General features: G+C 37.5%; 1 protein-coding gene across 2 annotated transcripts; it reads left to right on the top strand.

The window, feature by feature from the left end:
• The first annotated feature begins 1,080 nt into the window (after positions 1-1,080).
• PRL (prolactin) lies at positions 1,081-20,409 on the top strand. 2 transcript variants are annotated; one of them, XM_027654136.1, is made up of 7 exons: positions 1,081-1,093; positions 3,727-3,730; positions 14,182-14,197; positions 15,663-15,844; positions 16,247-16,354; positions 17,789-17,968; positions 19,918-20,335. In XM_027654136.1, the coding sequence occupies exons 1-7, from the start codon at positions 1,086-1,088 to the stop codon at positions 20,107-20,109; spliced, it is 690 nt and encodes a 229-aa protein (XP_027509937.1). In that variant the 5' UTR covers positions 1,081-1,085; the 3' UTR covers positions 20,110-20,335. The 2 variants fall into 2 exon arrangements, with proteins under 2 accessions (XP_027509937.1, XP_027509936.1); XM_027654135.1 differs by lacking the exons at positions 1,081-1,093; positions 3,727-3,730 and having other exon boundaries at positions 13,872-14,197; positions 19,918-20,409.
• The last annotated feature ends 1,526 nt before the right edge of the window (positions 20,410-21,935 follow it).

Below are 21,935 nucleotides of genomic sequence, written 5' to 3'. Positions count from 1 at the left end.
CAGGAAGACTAGAACAGTATCAGAGATGGGATTACACAGTTAGGCTTGGCCTAAGTGCTCTAGCCCCTTCTGGGCTTCAGAATATTCAAATTCCCGCCTCTATGACCTGAGCCACACTAGGCCCACATAAATGAAGTGAGGTGAAGCGGTGGTTTAGATACCAGCAAGAGTCACCCAAGCATTTGTTTTAATCCTTTAACTTAGTAATACTCTCTCCTCTGAAGTAAGTGTTTCTCACTTTTTGCTGGAGCTTTCTTTCTTCCGTTTTCATCCCATGTCTTTATCCTCCTCACATACACAAACATACATATGCTTTGCCAGAAAATCAAAGAAAGGGAACACTTTAAAAGGGAAACAAGAAGAGCTTTCATGTTTCTCATGTTTTATGCTGTTCTAACTACATTTGATACAGTCCCATGAGTAGACCCTCCAATAATAATGACTAAATCTACTTTCATTTTGTAGGCTACTTAGGAGTTATTTGGAGTTGTAGCCACAGCTATCCAGACAGCTCTCACCACATACATGTGGTATTATTTACGCAGCCTCCTGATTCATTTAATGTATTTCCAGCTCCTAAGAGGTTTATTATTATTCCTCTGTGGCATCTTCATATTGATTATAATTTCAAAAATCTCTGCTGGAGATCAATGAGTACCCACTAAATTAAGTGACAGTTGATGGCTATAAAATGGAAACACTTCAACTATTTACTGTCTACAGCCATCAAAGTAATAATGAGATTCCATCTCTCCTCACTCACTGTCTAGAGCTAGCTCTGATTCTGTGTCGAACTGTAGGAAAGGAAACAGGAGAGTAGACACTTGGTAGACAAGCTAAATAGTTAGCAATGGCAAAGATGGTGTCTAAAGCTCTTCCAGCATAGTGACCAGCATGACAAAGAAGCTATTATTTTCTACCATAAATCCTCCAAAACCTGGATCCAGTCTTCCCTTAACCCAAGAGTGTTACAGTATTGCTCTCTTGATTCTCTATCTCTGAGAATTATAGATCTTGTAGAAAAATAGCTCTCAGGCTAAACAAAAGAGTTGATCTGGGGCTCATAAGCAAAAGACAACACTATCATGAGCAAGTTGAAATCATAGACTCCTCAGTAATACAATTCATGCTCCAGCTTTCATAGTGGTGCCTGACCATCATGTTTCTCTGGATTTATTATTATTCACCCATAGTTAAAGGCAATTGACAGACATAGTTTTATCTTCCTCTTTCTTTGACTGGTCATATTCCAAAGTAAATATTAGACTGGGACTTGGCAGTAGGGGTCCACGGCTGTGCTAGTAACTTAAACACTTCTAGACCAGATTACCCCTAAGACTATTTGAAAAATATTCTTGGGTTCCAACAGCAGCAAACCAGTTCCCAAGCTCCAGGGTTCCCTGGGCAGAACATCATACCAATATTTTGCATCAACTATTTTTGCAGTATATGAAAACACCTAGTCCTTATTTTTTCAGCCTTAAATAGACTCTAGTCATATATATATATAAGTATATACATATATAAGGGATCCCTTCTCTTTCCACCATATTCTGTGATAAAAGATCTGAGCAGGATCCCAGATCTGACAGAATGCAGGTTGGATCTTGGCGGGACTAGGCTTAGATATGGGACTCATTGTTTCCAGCATTATCCAGCAACCTAGAGAGCTGACACCCTAAGGGAATGATACATGCCTCTTCTTTATTACAAAACCTGTTCCAAAAAGTATTAGAGTATCTGGTAGCAAATAGCTTCAAGGGTATGTGACACGTAATTCTTATCCTGCCAAGAAAATATATACCTTATTAACAATAAAGATTTGTTTGACTGATAGCATTTTTGAGAGTTATTATCAGTGAGATAGATAACTATTCTCAGTTTTGCTAAATCACTACACAGATTTTGCCAAGCTTAAAATAACAGGATGAGGCAACATAATACTTCCAATAGCTAAAAATTCTGAACTAAAATCACAAATTAAAGTAAATTAAAAAGGTTTTGCCAGAAAAAAGAAGTAGGTTTCAGGTTAAGTTACAGTTAAATGATTTCCCTATTACCTGCCATATTCATACAGACAATATTCATTATCAACAAGACTATAAATGTAGTAAAAAATACTTATCTCCTTATAAATTCTGTCATATCTTTGCCAGATCCTACCAGTGTTCTTCAAAACAGTAGGTTTCACTGCCATTTAAAGTCAGGATCTGGAATTCGGTTCTTTTCTAAATCTACAAGAGTACATTTTAGAAGAGGATCTGTACCAACTTCATCCCACAGATTGCACTAATTCAACATCATATCAAGATTATCCTAGGGAAGACCAGGGCATTTTCTAACACCAGTCATAGCATCTTGCATCCTAAGCATATCATGACCTACTGAAAAACCTAGTCCAAGTTCACTTGACTATGTGTAAAGATTAGCTAGTCTTTTATTAACACAAAATGCTATATAAAAGGAGGTTAAGAGCAGCTAGATCACTCATTTGATTGTTTGCACAGAATCTTACTCTGTCAAAAGCATTACAAATCAACATGGATTGGCCTACTAACTCCTGCACCTTTAACTAAGCCTGGCAGCCATTGCATGGAAAAACCCTGTGAACTGAGTTTGCATGCATGCATGCTTGTAATGGGATGTTTCTAGGTGTGCATATGGCTAGATGTGTTTGTGCAACAAGTTTCTGGACTGATCTAGACCATATGTCCAGAAGCAAATGAGGTATGTGTGTGAGTTGCATGCAAGTATGTGCATTATTACATCCAGATACATGAACACAGGTGGCAGACTAATGGATTTTTGGAGGTCAAACAATCTTTTGCTTTTCATGTGGTGTCACAGTAGGAGAGGAACAGAAGACATATAAGAGTTGAGAAAGGAAAACCAAAGCCAGTGCAAATTAAATGGGGTTATATGATCTGTGGATGATTCCACAGGACTTGAAATAGAGATGTAGAATAGAGCATATGTTTATGTGCAGTTTATGCATATGACCTATGCCTTTCTATATAGGCAAATCACACCCCATTAGGTTTACAGAAATAGTCATAGTTCCAAGGTTATTACAAGATACAATGTTAAAACTCTTCCTGCATAAATAGCTACACATGCCCTATTCATTTTACCCCAAACCTCTAGAACTAGTTCCGTAGTACCTTAGATTTATCACAAAACAGAAACGCTGCAGTCATCTCCCTACAGATATCCTAACTATGGAATTTTTCGTTCCACTGTGTAATGCATTCCTGCACAATGTGAGAGCAATTGTGTCTGCTTTTATTCAGAGGCTAGCAGCCCCTTCTGAACCGATGTTCTCAGGAAAAAGCCTTCAGACATATAATCATATGCCTCCACAAAATCTCATTGGAGAGCACTAAACACTGTCATGGGCCTGTCAGATAAGTTCGGTCTGCATCTTGCTGATTGATACTTCTACTCATCTTTTAAAAAAAACTTGCAGATTTCATTTCAGAAAGCAAAAAACAAATCTCCGGATGTGAAGGATTTTTGTTGTAGTTTTTCCTCCTTCCAAATTCATGTTCTGAATAGAAGAAAATAGAGAAGAAAAAAAAAGAAGACAGAATTTTTTTAAAGCTGTTAAAAGATATGAGAGATCTAAATTAAAAACCTTTGTGAAGTGAAAGGTGGCTGGAGGGAATGTACAAGAATAGTCAGTTACTACTGGCACGTTTACAGGCTTTGAAGGTTCTTCACCTCTAGCCCAGTGGTTAACAGCAGCTCTACCTCACACTAAGATTTTATGGGATTAATGTAGTCTTTATTAAACCAAATACCTGCAGTTTCTATTATGGCCAGTGTAGCTACAAATCCTTCACGCTTGTTCCTACATGGTAGAGAGTAAAACTGGAGCACGGGAAAAATGACTCGTCACTTTGCCTTTCTATTCTTGTGATCATCACTATTCCTAATGAGGAATTGGGTTTATTTCTACTGACACTGTTTAAAATGAAAGGGGTTATTTTGTCATTATTTTTTTGGGTTTTTTTTTTGTTTTTTTAACAGCCATAGATTTCTGACATGCATCAACCCATGCAGAAAAGGAGATTTTGTGGAAGAAAAACTGACTACCACAGGAAGAATTTTTGAGTTGCTTTATCTGATTTACCTAAAGATGATTTTTCTCCAGAACAAATCTGGCGTAAACCGAAAAAAACTTTATGCTATCTGGTCATCCCCAATCAATTATTTTGAATCCTCATCTCATAGCCACATGCAAATAGTGGATCCAGCTACAGGATTTGTCTACACATGAACTCAAGAGTCATAATGGCAAAACGTGCTGCAATTTTATACCACACTGTTTTAATTTTGCAAGCCAATATGTAATACCCTGTTGCCCTAATGTCATAAAGACAAGAAATAAATATTAAAAAACTATGAATCTTCTGTTCTTTGATCATCTTTAATTGTAGACTGGCTGTCTTTCTCCTACACATAATAAGAAATAATTTTTTACTATAAGTTTTAGAGAAAAATTACAGATTAGAAATCTTTAACATTATGATTGCATCCCTCACAACAAACATGAGCGTAAAAATACATTACTCTTGATACAGGTGTCTCCTCCACTTTTTAAAGATTGATTTAAAGACTTGTAAGTGTAAGGAACTTGACAGAGTACATACTCAGAAAAGCAGAATTTTTGTACAAAATTTGTGGTAGATTGTTGGGGTTTTTTTAAAGGAAAGAACATAATAATTTGAATAAAACTTCAGTCCTTTTATAGGAATTACTTTAAGTCTATGTTTTTTTAAAAAATTAACTACCTCTGTTTAGCATATCCATTTTTATGAAGGATACAAATAAGTTAATTTTATTCACTATGAAAATGTTGTCTTTTCTGGTGTCAACAAGGTGGGATGATGTTGATGTTTCACAGGTATAAAGCCAAACACACTCGAAATATGCTCCACAGGGAATATTAGCCCCAAGCTTCGAAAGCAGAGCCAAATCAAAAAATCTATAAGGAGGAAGTGATGCAAAGATTGTGCTGCACTCCACTCTCTCTTATTGGGCTGACGTTGCTGTTGTTGTTATTGTGTTTTTTTGTTGTTGCTTTCTTTTCCCCAAGGCAGACTGTAACAATATCAAAGCTTTCATCCCTTGGAAAGAGCTGAGTTTGAAGAGTAGCTCAAACAATGATTTTACGATCACACTTCAAAAAACTAAAGTAAAATACATAGACAAAACAGGCAACTATTCATCTATCTCTTCCTGTTCTTGTAAGAAGCCATGAAACAATGAAACAAGTCTCACAGTCTATTTGATGTAACCACTCCTGCTCAGCCATTTACAATGACTAGACACTTCTGATAATGGCAATGTCATGACATTTCCATGATGACTTTGGCCTCAGCTTTGTAAATCCCACAAGATCAGGTTACAGACTGAGGATTTAGAAAATGAGTAAGAAAGCTCTAAAGGAGAAAAGCTGTGATTATATGCAAATATATTCATTAGAGAAGAGATTGAACAGAAATGCACCTTCAATAATTTTTTAATGAATTTTTAAACATACAAAATGTGCTGCAGGTGTACAGTTTAATGTATTTGACCTTCTAAGGACTGGTTAGCAGTATTTGCTGCCAAAAAGTTTTCTTGATTATAGTTTTTTCGTATTTCTGTTTAAAAATGTTTCCTTTAATCTCCTCAGCTTTTTTTCGTTCTTATTAACAAACATTTATTTCTTTTTTACTCATATTACTTTATGTTCAATATAGCTATCAGTTGTAAGTTTTAAAGTTATAGGCAAATCCTACTGGATACCCTGAGATAGGTGACAACCTCTACATAGAACATATCATGGGCTGTGCCTGCTATATATGCATTTCCATACATTTTTCACCTTGCAGTATTCATTTATTTTAATAGCACAAAATATACAGTCACAGAATAACTACTTCCCCATTTTTCCCCAAAGAAAACATTTTTGTTTTAGGAAGTAGGTGAGTTCATTTTACTAAAATAATATCACATGTCTTCCAAAAAAAATCTATGTCAATACTAATTTCTAGCCTTGGTTCAATAAATATGACAAGCTTAATTAAAATATTTGAAAAATGTGGTATATTGGAAAAACCATTCTAGTGAGATACTGAACAATTTCGTGTCCCAAATTTCGTGTGGGACAGGAGATGCCCAATACACATACACCTCATCCCTTCAGAGCTTTTTAATGGGATTTGTTTGTTTGTTTGGTGGGTAGGGTTCTGTTTGTTTTCTAATGTATTAGGTTTAGAGACAGTAGCAAATAAATGAAGGAAAGAGTATGTGATAGGTTTTGGAATCACTGAGAGAAATGTCTGACATTGAATGCTTCCTTTAAGACAAAGTAAAGGTCACATTGTTTCAGTATTACTTCTATCCCATTATGAAACAGAGGATTTTGAGCAGTAATATGCACTCCTCCCTCTGATAAGCATACAACTAAAAGGAAGATCCTCCCAAGAAAGCAAGAATGTCAGCACAGATCTCTGCTTGTTATTTTGCTTTCAGCTAACACCACATTCCCCAAAAAATTTTTCTACTCACCTTTTCCTCTCCATTCAATCCACACATACACACACACATATATATATATACATCAGAGATTATCAGACAAAAGAGCATTTCATATCAGGAATTAAAACACATCTTCGCAAAGATGTGCTTCTAAAGCATAGGACAAAATCTCCATTTGCCATTTTGGGTTACTATCCATTACTGAAATCTAGCACTGCATGCTAAACAGAAGGGTGCTTACCACAATCTGTGGAAATACTCTCCTATTGAAATGTGCTTAAAATCTCTGTGTACACTTCAGTGCTCTTTTCAATGTATTTGCAATTGAAAAAAAAAATCCTCTTACTTTTACAGACTCTAGTTCCACAAAGCACTTAAGGAAATGTTTTTCCAGTGATGCGTTTATTCATGGAATTAAAAATATGCAAATATTTAAAACAGATTCTATTTCTCCTACTCCCCACATGTTAGCAGGAAAATTTCAGCCTTCTGATGGCAATTTTACTCTTTATTACATTTTATTAAAAGTGTGTTACACAAATATAATACTTAAACAATACCAATAATTACCCAGCCCCCTAGTAAATTCCACTGTGGTAGGTAAAATCTTGAAACTCCTTCCACTTTATCTGGAATAATGATTAATTGAAATCAGGATCTTATGGAAAATAACTTGATTGTAGCAGACTGTAGCTATGAACGTAGCAGAACATGGTCAAGGGGGAAAAAAATCAGACATAGAAGCTAATGTATGGGAAAACAAGCAAAAAAATAGAGAAACTGTTTAAATCACTAGGTCTTCGGTCTTTGGAGTTGTGATATTTCGTGTGCCTCAGAATCAACCACACTTTTGTATGCTAAGACAGAGCTAAAACAATGATGTTTTTATAGTAGTAACTGTATCTTATAAATCAAAGTGTGCAAATGCAAGTTACAAAATTTCTCCATTTGCACTGGACTGTATCTTCCAGCTTTATAAATCAGGCCAACTATGTCCCAGTATATGATTCCACCATCCCAAAAGCAGAACAAGACTCAGACTGGACAGACAGAAGAAGCTGTCACAGCTACTCAAAACCTCAACTATACAGCAATGACTCCAGCAATCCACTCTAAAGACTTTTTGGAGGGTGGAGATTCCTCTTTATTTGTCTTTACTTTCAAAATCACTCATTTTCAGCTCTGAAAAAGGAAAACTGGAATCAAGGTATTGGATAAATAATATTGCAGCCACATGACATAAAATGCTGAACCAGCACATGCTCACTCTGCCACTTCACATTTACACAGAAAGTTTCATAGTGCGACTTTGTCCTAGTAGATGTCAGATGCTTATCATCCAGCCTCCAACAGTCAGAGAAATCTGGTATCAAGTATCAAGCCAGGATAACTACCATAGCATGGTCTCTCGATAATTCAGCTGAAGTGCCATAATGTAGTTATGCATGATCCCGATCAAATTTATACTGCCAAGTAATTTGATAATACACAGATACAGCATTAGTGAACACAGAGCCACAGACTTCAAACAACTTCAAGTATCAGGAACAATATATATTAGCCAGCTTTTACTCAATTCTTTGCAAAGTCCCTTGGACTTTTGCTATCATTAGCTGGAATTCTACTTGGGATTCACTCTCAATATTTCATGGTGCAGTTGGATGTATGTCATCATAGTGACAATGTTGATAAATTATTTTTGAAACATGTTCTACCATTTCATTTTTATGTCTACTTCTGAAATTGTATGAAACCACATTGGTACTTGAATTAAAACTAAACTGAAAATCTCCCAGTGATTTTCACCTTTTTTTTTCTCCATATGGAATCATTTTCCCTTATGTTCTTATCTATTTTTTACCAGCCTTCACACAGACAGCACATTAAGAAAGTACTCAATCCCATTTTGCTGGTTTTGCTGAGACAAACGTTTGGAAAGAATGCTTTTAAAATTCTCCTGTTCCCTACATGAAGAAGATGGGAGAAGAATATGTTCTTGTTTAACAGAATCCTAGAAAATCACTTGAATTTTGAACAAAAGTTTCATGGAGATTAGAGGGAGTAATATGTTGTCAGAAAAGACAAAGTATTTGTCATTTAAAACTATCTAGATTGAAAAAATATTCTGTTTATGTTCCTCCTCCAAATGTATTTTCCACATGTTTGGATGAGGCTCTGAGCAACCTGGTCTAGTGGAAGGTGTCTCTGCCCATGGCAGGGGTGGTTGGAAGTGGATAATCCTTAAGGCCCCCTCCAACCTAAAGCATTCTATGGTTTTATGATTCTATGGAAATTTAAAGTGCTCTGAGGATTTGGTTTTGATACAGTTAAAATAGTTTTGCGCCTTTCCAAAGCCAACCCCCTAGCTGACTAGATAACTTTTTCTACAAAAGAAAGACAAGACCAAAATATTTTCAGTATTATGACTCCAACTTACAGAACCATAGAATCACAGAATGGGTAAGGTCAGAAGGGACCACAGTGGGTCATCCGGTCCAAGCTCCTAGCTCCATCTGGGTCATCCTAGAGCACGTTGCACATAAATTCCATCCAAACAGTTCTGGAGTATCTTCTGTAAGGGAGACTCCACAACCTCTCTGGGCAATCTGTTCCAGTGCATGGTCACTTGTACAGTAAAGTTCTTCCTCATGTTCAGATGGAACCTCCTGTGCATCAGTTCCTGCCCATTGCCCCTTGTCCTATTGCTTGGCACCACCAAGAAGGGCCTGGGTTCACCTTCTCAACAGCCTCCGTTTAGATCCTTATATATATTGATGAGGTCCCCTCTCAGTTAACTCTTCTCAAGGCTGAACAGGTCCAACTCTCTCAGCCTGTTCTTGTGAGACAGACGTTCCAGTCCAATGACCATTTTTGTTGCCCTCTGCTGGACCTGCTCCAGGAGCTCCACGTCTCTCTTGTACTGAGGAGCCCAGAACTGGACACAGCACTCCAGATATGCCCTCATCAGAGCTGAGTAGAGGGATAGGATCAACTCCCTTGACGTGCTGGCAATGCTCTTCCTAATGTACACCAGGATAATTGGCCTTCTTGGTCACAAGGGCACACTGCTGGCTCATGGACAATTTATTGCCCACCAGGATCCCCAGGTTGTTTTGCACAGAGCTGCTTTTCAGCCTGTCCTGGTGCATGGGGTTATTCTTCCCCAGATTCAGGACACTGCATTTGCCTTTATGAATTTCAGACAGTTCTTCTCTGCTCATTTCTCCAAACTTTTGAGGTCCTTCTGAAGGGCTGCACAGCCCTCTGGGGTATCTGTCATTATCCCAGCCTTGTGTCATCAGTGAACTTCCTGAGGAGGCACCCTCTTCCATTATCCAAGTAACTGATGGATAAGTTAAACAGTACTGGGTCCAGTATTGAACTTTGGGGAACACCACTAGTGACAAGCCTCCAACTAGATGCTGTGCCACTGATTACAATCCTCTGGGACCTGCCATTCAGCCAGTTCTTAATCCACCTCACTGTCCTCTCATCCAGTCTGCACTCTTCCTGAGTTTACCCAAGAGGATATGGTAGGAGACAGTTTTGAAAGTCTTGCTGATGTCAAGGCAGACAATATTCACCGTTCTGCTCTCATCTGTTCAGGTAGCTGTTTCATTATGGAAGGCAATCAGGTTGCTCAATCATGATTCACCTTTAGTGTATCCATGCTAAATACTCCTGATCACCTTCTTGTCCTCCATGTGGACAGAGACACTTCCAGAATGAGAAGCTTCCTCACCTTTTCAGGGATTGAGGTAAGGCTGGATGGCCGGCAGTTCCCTGGGTCCTCCTTCTTGCCCTTTTTGGAGACCAGGGGGACATTTACTTTCTTCCAGTCTTCAGGTACCTCTCCTGATTGCCATGAGCTTTTAAAGGTGATCATCAGCAGCCTTACTATGGTGTCTGCCACTTCTCTCAGTACTCATTGATGCATCTTATCAGGGCCCACGGACTTGTGGACACCAAGCTTGCCTAGGTGTTCTCTAATCCAATCCTTCTTGACCAAGGGAAAATTTTCCTTTCAACACTCCTTTACCCTGGTCTCCTGGGTTAGAGATTCCTGAGGGCTGGTCTTGTCACTGAAGACCAATGCAAAGGCAGCATTCAGTAACTGGCTTGTGCCCTCTGTTACCAGGTTACCCCTCCCATTTAGTAACAGACCCACATTGTTCCTAGTTTTCCTTTTGTTATTGATGTATTTGAAGAAGCCCTTCTTGTTGTCCCTGACATCCTCGGCCAGATTTAATTCCAGATGGGCCTTGGCCTTGCTTGTCTCATTTCTCATTACATATGCAAGAGAGGAACACATAAACCCTCTTTTTTTCATTGTGTATCTGAAGAGTCAAACAATCAGATCACATACAGAAATATATTTCTTCACGTTCAGCTTTGCATGCTCTGCACACATAACTTGTGGATTGTCTGTTAAAAACATAACAAAAATTTGGTGTTTCAAACTTCTGCATTAACTAATGTTCAGTTCTTAAAGAGAGATACTTCCAAGCAAGAAAAAGACAAAATTAAGATATATTCCCAATATTTGATTCAACTTGTTAAGTATTCTGCAAAGAACTATTTTATTAGAAAAGATTTTTCATTCCTCTGTGTTAGCTATCAATCAGACACAACACTTTGCATATCTCAAAAGCTTTAAGCAAAGTAAAATGGAATAAGAATATTCGATCTTCCAGTACTGATCAATAGTTCTCAATCAAAATGTCACAGTCTAATTCATGGTTTGCAACTTGATATGAGGTAGAAAGATAAGGTTATTGAGAAATGGGCACTAAACATTTTTATCTGGAATACTGATACATCACATGTAATGCCTATGAAGCATAAGTAATGAGATAAAAGCTATATAACAGTCTACATATAGTAAGTTCCTCTGGCATATGTTTACACTGGGTGGCAACATTCTACTAATTTTATTTCCAGGAAAGATCTTGAAGATAAAAGTCAATTAAATCCCTAAGGAAGAAGTAAAAGACAAAGGGAGATGGAAACGTTGCTAATCACAGCTGTACTTTGTAGTTTCTCTGTTCCAGAGGCTTTTCCCTTAGTACTGATGACTGTCCAGCTATTTACAGTGCTGTCCTAAGCTACTATCAGAATTAGGAGACTACTGGGGGCTAGTATCAGCTTCCTTTACCATGGTTCAAAGAATAATCAGAGATGATGGGATGCCAAGTTCCATACTACTTCTTTGGAGAACATAAAGCCAGGTCACTTTCATAAGGCAGAGGGGACCATTTTCAGCAACTTTCAAGTGTTTTTCTCAACTTTTAAATAGAACTGAACTCCTAATTTAGAAAATTAATATACGTGCCTATTTATTTCTGGTTATTGTAACTTTCCCTCTCTTTTGTTTCTCTCACCTTTATTTTCTTTTTCGTACTAGTCAGAAATTATGTTCCTCACTTCAAGTGTAGGTCTGGGAATCAGGAATTTTATTTTTTTTCCCCAAGACTTCCTGTGCAGCCACAAATAAACTTCTTAATCTCTATGTCAGTACCCACACCTGGTAAAAAAACCCTTCATTTTTATATTTATTTAATTTATAGAAAGTGTCTTCTCTCCTGCCTATGATTCTTGATTGCTGACAATTTTAGTCCATTCATGTTTGTAGAGTATTTGAGGATGAAAGGTGTAAGAGTATATTATTTTGTGGTGGAATGTTTTAATTAAAACATCATGCAATGGTTTCAAATAACCACTCTTCTAATGTCTGCATTTAAGGTGCTTGTCTACACTTACCTGGCAAGAGAACTGTGTAAGGCATTTCTCCAAACTAAGTCATATGAGGATACTGACTTTAGCTGATGTTGTCAGGCCTCAGAGGAGCTTTCCTTTCCAATAAGGGAAAAGACAGCCTAGGGAGTTTACCTGCTGCCTTTGTTATCTAGTCCCTAATATCAATTAACTGTGTGCCTTATTTTAACACCACTGCCAAACCCTCAAAATGCCAAGAAAAGGAGACTAGTAAATGAAAGTGCAACAAGTGAGCTGAGAACTGCTCATTCATCTAATTCACAGGACTCTTCTAATGTTGTAAGATGTTGTAAGACACTAGGATTTTTCAACCTCACCCGTAATCTAATTGAAGAAGATTTTCAAATGAAGCTGAATTAAATCAAGATCATAAGACATGTATCTGCAGTCTAGAAGGCAGCTGTTTTTCTACCATCCATTCTAGAATTTTGGCCATGGCCCTATTCTAATATTACTGCCTTCATCAGATTGCCACTTTGCTGCAGGCAACAACTGCTTCATTTGCTCAGCAGGACCACAATTTCCAAACAAGGTGAAGCCTCTAAGCAGAAAAAATTGTTCTAGCAAACATCCTAGAACTTAGCAGATGTAGACCACCTGATACCAGTTCTGGTTGATTGCTGAAGCATCTTGCTTCACAAGAAAAGCCTTCCACATTTCCCCCCTAAATGCTCTATCTTTCTTCTCCCTTGTCTATCATTGCTTCAAGAACCTTGTCCATAGTTATGAAATAATGAAAGATTCAGGGTAATATACATACCTGTTCCATAGTTATGGAACAAGGCAAGAAAATTCATTAACACTGTATACCTTATTCATTATGATCATTTAATTTGGAAAGTCTTTACGTGGGTAAATGGACCTGAGAAACAGATGAAAGGTTATATATTTGCTAATATATTCACACAGAGGAGCCTCACACAGCAAGAAAATGGGGCCAACCTGCTAAGGCTAGTTTGTAGATTACCACAGATGCATCACATCTGAAAACAAATCCCACTGCTGACGACAGCATATGTTTTGCATGTGGTGGAAATGCCCATTTTTTGTGCAGAGGGTTTTCAAGTATAGAAAATAATTTCATGGGTTTGTAGAGGTTGTTTTTTTTTTCTTTTTAAATAATGCTAATTTATTCATGAAACATTTGAGATTAAACAGTAAACATATAACTTCTACCTCTTTTATTGTTCCACATTATTACTTTTTTAATGTAAGAACTGTCCCTATTTCTCTAATCATCTCTCAGACTGAGCAACATTCATATCATGATTTGTGCTGTGTAATATATTTTTTAACTGACCAGAACTGTCATATCTATAATTTTACAGACAGTGACCTGTCTTTCCAGGAGTCTCTGTTCCCTTTCTCTGGATAAATTTCAGTACAATATCTGCTATTTTTCTCAATGGGGACATTATAAAGTAGTGTTTACCTCCCACAAATAGCCAGAATTTTAGCATAAGCAACTTCGGATGGCTGAAGAAACAAGGAAGGACAAGAAGATGATTGTGGGAGTAGGAACAGCAGGCTAGAAACATTGAGAATACCTGTCTCTGAACTGACAACTAGATCAATGGCATTTCACCTCATTGAGGGCAAAATCTTGGCACTCCATTCAATGGGATCCCACAGCTGAACTTATTAATGAAATTCCCTCTCACAGTTAAAATTAAAAAAAAAAAAATTAATATGAATGTGGAAGAAAGGCAATTTGATGTTTGTAATTATCGAGGTAAACTCCACGACCTGCTGAATGTATGCAAAATGGACCCTGAATGGAGTATATAAAAGTGGTATGTGCAGAGAACAACAGCAAGTATTGAGATTTCTTTCTGGTAAAGCAAGTCATCATACAAGATCTCTACCATGAGTGCCAAGGGGGCTTCACTGAAAGGTAAGACTTTTGACATTCACTTGCTCATAACTTTTATATTTCTTTCAATTTAAATTGAATTAGGAAGCAACTGAAATATAACAGCTCTAGAAACTGAGGTCTTCCAGCCACCTAGTCTTCCAGTAATGTGAAACCTTCCTCCAGAAAGCAGCTTGATCCCTTTTGTCTGCTACGACTGCCTTTGCATTGGGCAGTGTCACAGAAAATTGAGAGATGTAACACCTGCCCCTGTCCCTGAAAGTTTGGATCCAGACTGATTTGCTACACCACTCAGAAGGCAATGACTAGAAGTCATTACACACAAAGCTAGGAGTGATGTAGTAATTTTGAGGTGAATGTTTTCATAACAGTCTTCAAACTTTTAAGCCAAGTCTCAGATTTTCTTATTCATAGTTATTCCCCAGAGTACGTTCCTAACTGCAGTATGCTGCATGTACCTTGCTCACAAGGCAGGAGGAAGGCTTACATCAATAATGTGTAAATGCACTTTTTTTGAATGTAGAGGGAGAAAGAAACTTATCGCATGCTATCATTGGGGGCAGTTCTGCTGATTTATGAAGCACACTTTAATTTAAAATAAGTCTAGTGAATCAGTACATGTAACAGGTCAATTTCCAGAAGTAAAAATCTCAGAGCACAGAACAGTGTTCTTTGAGTGTGTAAATTCCGTTAAAAACATTTGCTTTTATTTTTTCCATTGTTTTTCTGTGTATATTTTATTTCACTGAATAGAAAACTTAACTCTGTTAAGTTAATATGAAAAGTTTTAAACAGATGAAGTTTTGTGCTTTAGATAATGAAAAGTCCTCTATATCAGTTTCAGAAGCTCAGGAGAAAAGAAAAAACCTCTCTCTGATTTCTTAGCAGTAGGAAATTTAGGGTTAAACTCTAAATAGTAAAGCAGCACAGCTGCTGGAAATCTTCTGAAGGAACTCCCAGGACAATCAAAACCTTAAGAGAGTGACCTAACCACACTCCCACAAAAATTAATTTAAACTCCAAATGTTTGCAAAGAAGAAAAGGACCTCTGGAAGGAGGAGGGCAAAAAAAAGAAGATCACTCTATTTTCCAAACATATATCTGTGCAAATATAACTATGTATCCATATTTACACTGTGAAGAAGTTTGATTTTTTTTTCTTCCATTTATCACTACATTATAAAGTCAGACACCATAGTAAGAGACTTCAGAATACAGTGTACACTGCAACACGGGTTACCTTCTCTCTTCACACTCTGTAGCAGGCTCTGCTATACTGTCAGGATGACAGAGGGGGAAAAGGATGTAAGAATTACAGAATTACAGTGCTTCCCTCCTCCACTGATTTTCAGCAGCCAGTACAGGGGGTACTCTCAGCCATATGACAGCACAACCCAAATCACCCATAATCTGGCTCTGACAGCTACTTCTAAATGCACCTGTAAGTCAATCTGATTACATTTTGCTTTGTTTTAAACTTGAACAGGTTTGTTGCTGGTGGCTCTTCTGGTGTCCAACATGCTGCTGACAAAGGAAGGAGTGACCTCCTTACCAATCTGCCCCAATGGATCCATCAATTGCCAAGTTTCCCTTGAGGAACTTTTTGACCGAGCAGTTAAACTTTCACACTATATCCACTTCCTCTCTTCAGAAATGTTCAGTGAATTTGTAAGTACTCTGTCTTTTCCTGAGAGCGAGAAAATATAAAATTGCAATTTAATTCTTTTTAAGCACAAACATATGCTAACCTGTGAAACCCTTCAATAGATAAACAAATAGGATTGCTGCACAGACAGTGACAGTCCCAATGTCGACAATGTATGGTGCTGACCATTGCTAAGATCCCCAACACTTCTTTTAAAAGATACCACTTTCCCATCATTCTTTATCTGTGGGACAAGTTTGTGTTTGCTGGGTGCCAGTTCCACTCTAAAGACCCACCAGAAACTTTTAACCTTTACAGCATAAAAGCAGTGATAAAAGCAGTGGAACAACAACTAGTTAATACAGGGTTTGAACTGAAGACCTTACTTATCTGTTTCGATAATGCCTGTCTGTGCTGATCTGCAGGACGAACGCTACGCTCAGGGCCGGGGTTTTATTGCAAAAGCTGTTAATGGCTGCCACACTTCCTCCTTAACCACTCCTGAAGATAAGGAGCAAGCTCAGCAGATTCATGTAAGTCCCATTTCTAATGTCATTCAGTGTAAGAGGGAGCAGGGTAAGGCACTGAAGAAGGAGGGTTATGGGATAGTGAGGCAGCAGACAGAGAGAAAGAAATCAGCTCAATTGAAATAAAAAAGACAGGAAGAGGAAAACACCAACAAGCCAAGAAAAGTTGATTTAACATTTGCTGATACTAAGTTACAAACCATATAGCGTATACATGTACCAGTAACTTTCAGTGTCTCTTTCTTTTCCTGTATGGTATACATTTAGTCACTGCATCTTATTTCCAATTAAAATACAACCCCTGGAGCAATGCCAGTTACCATGATTGTACACTATTGAGAACATTACAACCTTTAAACGTTACCTTAAAACATATTATAGATAGTTATTATTTTAACAAACATAAAAAATACATTGCTGTATGTAGGCAGACGTAAATAGTTCCAGTGGCTGAAAAAAATGACATTACTAAACAAATGTTGAATAGATTTTCTTGCTGTTACCAGTAGGAAAAAATAGTCATATCATAATGCAAATACAAAAACTCTAGTGTGAAATACTGCAACACACCTGTAAAGAGAAACCCAATACATACATACATGAAATGTAAAACTTATTAAGGGAAGATGAAGATAGTCTTTTTCAGCCTATGCGCAGCTCACAGATACAGAATTAAAATTCTCTGCAGAAAAAAATAAGCAGAGGTATATAAATGGGGCTGTTCCAGGGAGAAATCTCTATGAGTTTCATGGTGGTGATATCTCTGCAATCCCACAGTATTGCCAGCTTCTCAGTATGTCATTCAGAAATTCTAGTGGGAGCAATAGAATTCACAGTCCTGGGTTGTGCATCTAGCAGAGAAGAAAAGGTTTAATACTAACCCTACCATAACCAAAGCTTTATGAATTCCTATTGCCCACAAGAAAGGACAATTTTTAAACCCAGAGAGCTATTGCTGGAAGCACCATTGTTCAAAGGGGAGGACAGATGTGTTACGTAGAGGCAATAAAAGCTATATAGTGGTTTACCATAGTGTGAACATTCCAACCAGTACTAAACTTAAAAAAAAGAAAATTAAAAAAAATCAGTGGATTTAAAAATGTGCACAAAAAAGTCAGACAAGAGTTCTGGTTTTTCTTCACAGAGATGAAATGTAGTTGTGTTTGCTAGTTTTTGACTTCAAGATGATTTATTTTATTTTCTATTGCAATACTGTAACTGCTTGTGTAAATATTGTAAAATATGATGACACCAATGACAAACTTCAAATATGCAATTACACAGAGATATCTAAGACAGCACTATAGGGTCCATTCAGTGATAGGTCCTGGAATAAATTCCTAAATCACAATTTCTATGGACACTACTCTAAATGTCTTCTAATGCTGCCAGCATTTAGCCTTCTTATTTTAACTTCCTTTTCTTAATATGTTTGAACAGCATGAAGACCTACTGAATTTAGTACTGGGAGTACTGCGCTCCTGGAATGATCCCCTGATCCACTTGGCCTCTGAAGTACAAAGAATCAAAGAAGCTCCAGAAACCATTCTCTGGAAGGCTGTAGAAATTGAAGAACAAAACAAGCGGCTTCTAGAAGGAATGGAGAAAATAGTTGGGCGGGTAAGTATTAGGTCTTCAACATGCTTCCAGCCTCTTGCTGTAAGAAAGACACATACAAAGGTAGACTCTCCCTACCTGAAATATTAAAGGAAGATGTGAAGATAAAAAATGAGATATAAAGATATAAAGTAGATCTGAAGATAAAAATTGGAGCCAAAATAGTTGTCAGAGAACTTTTCAGCTTTTTTTTCTCTGCTATCTTGCAATTTCTAAAGAGACAATGTGATGTGACTGGCATAGCATAATCCACCATACTCCCAGTTCTGCTTCAGGAGAAGGTGTAATCATCAGGACTGCCGATCATCATTCTATCTTTGAGTATTTTCAATTTACAATTCTGATCATTTAAGGATGCATGGACATTTTTTTCACGTGCACGTATTTATATATATATATATGTTTTAACATGTCTGTACACATCTATTACATCTAGGTATTGTGTATAGGTTTTGGAAGCAGATGCTCTAAAAACTGTTCTAGAAGTCTGAGCTGTTGCAAAGATGTGGCATGCAGTAAAGTAATCCTAGTATCTTCCATTTCTCTTTTCGCACCATACTGGTTCCTCTGAACTCTGGCTCTGACTTGGTTCCCTCTACACTTGTAAGTTTAGACAACGAGGCTGTTGTCTGACAAAACCCATACTTGAATAGCCCTTGTTATCAGTAACTGATTGAAAGCTTTCCTGAATAAAATCAGCTCTAGCTTGTTTATTTTTAAAGGGGCCTCTGTTAGTCCCTGAATATATCATTCTGACAGTGAGTTAGATGCTGACAAGAGGTTCTGACTTTATTGGCTGCTGCTTAGGCTCTGAACAGTTGAGCAGCAGTAAGAATGCCACCATCACTGTGTCCACCGCTTCCCACTAGATCACTCATGGTCTCTCTCTCTTTCAGTTAGGTATGTATTTACTCAGAAACCTTATATCATACAGGCTACAAATACATTTATCAGTGAAACCAAATACATCTCTATCACATATCTATGTGTAAAAAGGGTGCAGGTGAGGATCCAAGATAACAGTAAGAAGTCAGTTTCCCTGTCACCACCTTCTCATTCCCATTATTTACAGAAGGAGGTTGAAGATAAGACTGCCACATTCATTAGTGTCAAACCACATTTTTGAGTTATTGTAAGTCTATTTTTTTGCCTGTTGCTTTAAAGGAATGATAGAGACTCCACAGATACTTTCTTATGTGCCTATACAAAATACAGCTGGTGGGAAGCAAGGATGATACATAAGGACCAAGAGGCACAGAGTTCCTTCCTGCTGTGATAGATTTCTGTGATATGAAAAAATTGCCTCTTTCAAACAAGGAGTTCTAAACCAATATTCACCTCAGATACTAACTCACTGCATGAGTTCCTGTACTTAGCTTTCTAACATTAGAAGTCTCTGTATCACTCAGCACTTTTTTTTTTTTTAAATGAAATCTGAGATCCAGTACATCTGAACATGTCCTATTGAGAGATTTGTCTGGTAATGTGTACTTGAAACTGCATGTATTAGAGACATTGCCTAAGAAATGGGTCAAGACAAATCTGGAAATGCACACAAACAACTTCTAGGAACAAATGTTAGCAAAGTTTTCAAGGTGGAGGCAATCAAAAAGAGATATCCCTAATGAGTCTATGCATGAAGGAAAGTTTGATTCCTCTGCAAACTCAGGTTCCCCTGGACATAGGTTAACACACTAGTTCTCTTAAAACACTACTGAAACAGTTAAGCTTTATACATGTTTTAGGGAAACAGCCTGAGAAATCTGACAAATTCATTCAAAACCTGAATGAAGCTATAGAACATTATACAGAATAGTGCGAACCACAGCTGAAACCATTTTACAAGCCATACACTACCAACTGTATTTTCCAAGGTCAGTATTTTAAATGCTATCTTCTACATCCAGTCAGGTTCACTATCATTTATTTCTAGTATCACTTTGTGTCTTTAGGTTCATTCTGGTGAGATTGGAAATGAAATTTACTCTCCGTGGGAAGGACTTCCATCTCTTCAGCTTGCTGATGAGGACTCCAGACTCTTTGCCTTTTACAACCTGCTGCATTGCCTCCGCAGAGATTCCCACAAAATTGACAACTATCTCAAGCTTCTGAAGTGCCGCCTAATCCATGATAACAATTGTTAAGTACGCATGGGCCTAATCGCTTACCGAAATCATTCATCACGATGTTCTTTATGCTTTGCCACTTATCATTGCAAAAGTCACACTGTGCAGTATTTGTATGATCAGTAATTTTCAGGTATGTTTGTATGAATTCTGGCTGTAACTATTAGCACCACACATCTTGGTGTTTTAAAATGTTATCAACTTCTTGTATGACAAGAACACACTCTTCTGTCTAATCTCCTCACCTCACTACTTAGTAGTATTTCAGTCATAAACAGGTATGCAGATACAAATAAAAATATTCTTAAATCCAAAAAACATACAACATTGAGTGGTATCAGTGAATGAAAAACACCTGGTATGGTTTATACCTTTAACAGTAGCTTCTCTTTTTGGATCTCCATCTCCACTTACTGATGACAGGCTATCTTACTTGCATTGCTCTTCCCCCCCCCCCCCCTTCAAAACGAGGGGGAATAAAAAGGAGGGAGATCAAGAGCAGATTAATCACCTATTACACTAAACTACCCTAAACTTAAAGTATGGTCTGAAATCCAATCTACTTGGATCAATTCTTTTACTCTGTACAAAAACTGTCAGAGTCGGGGAGGGAAAGATTAAGAAATCCATCCTGGCTAACATAGCCATTGATTCCCCCATGCAACCCATGGGCAGAGAAGACATATACAGAATTTTAAGGACAGAGATACAGGCATATCTACATCTTCTACTGACTATTTGGAGAAGAAGCATTTCCAAATAAAAGTTCATTATATTCTTGGTGACTGTCTAAGACCAAAAGAACCAACAGGTTTCCATCGGTCTCAAAAGGAAATGCTAGGCAGCCATATCATATTCATCTAGTCTTCACATTCCTCACAAGCAATGTGGTCATTGCAGTTGCTCAGAAAACTTTCAAGTTATAAAAAGGCACTAGCTGAGCTAAGATGTCTGCTGTCCTAAACCCAAAATATCTCCATTCACCTTAGGTTGAATCAGAAGGTTTTTAAGGCACTCATTTCAAAACACTATAGTTAAACATTGGAAATTTAGAAAGACCAAAACAACTGACTTCTTTTGTAAAAATCTGGCTTATAGTCACACAGCAAGTAAGAAGTCAAATTGGCTGGAGCCATTGACCATATCTACATACTGTCTTTGTAAGCCATAAAGAAACTCAGCCTTGGCTTCATCACACAGCTTTAGCAAACAGGAGCTTAAATTCTAATCAACTCCTCATGGGTTTGGATTCCTATTAGACAAGTATGCTGCATTGCTCTAGGTTTGAGCCAGATCAGAGGAAGAGTGAAACACCAGAGAAGACGGGTTTGAGGCCCTAAGGCTTTCACTACCATAACAAAATAAGCACAGCCATAGTAGGTATTTACGTAAGGGATTAGAAAATGCCAACTGCTAGAAAGGTCCCATTTCAACCCTCCCTATAAGAACGCAATGATACTTGCATTTCTGATTATGTATATGTATAATGACCTTTTAATCTCTTCATGTTTTCAATTATTGATTGCCTCAGGCTTTATTTAGGTAAGTATACACTAAGCCCAATTGTAATATCACCTTTACAGCAAGTAAATTCCTTGTAAGACAGTCACAACTGACATTTTTCATAAGCTCTGAAATGCACAAAACTTGGGGCAGATGCAATGGTAGTTTAACAACACACAGCTGTACACCACAGTCAAGGAATAAAATGGGTAAAATTTGCCAGGCAAAATGCAAGTGCCCAGACTAGAATTTAAACTGATCATAATATTCTAGTTTTTGTTATTATGCCAGTGAAGGGAAAAAAAGCATTTTAAAGGAAAAAAAAAGAAAAAATGCCCTTT

Source organism: Corapipo altera, unplaced genomic scaffold (assembly GCF_003945725.1).
Source record: "Corapipo altera isolate COAL_440 unplaced genomic scaffold, ASM394572v1 60, whole genome shotgun sequence".
In the NCBI taxonomy this organism is placed as follows: Eukaryota; Metazoa; Chordata; class Aves; order Passeriformes; family Pipridae; genus Corapipo; species Corapipo altera.
Note: the sequence above shows the minus strand (reverse complement) of the source record. Positions and strands in the feature narration are given on the sequence as shown.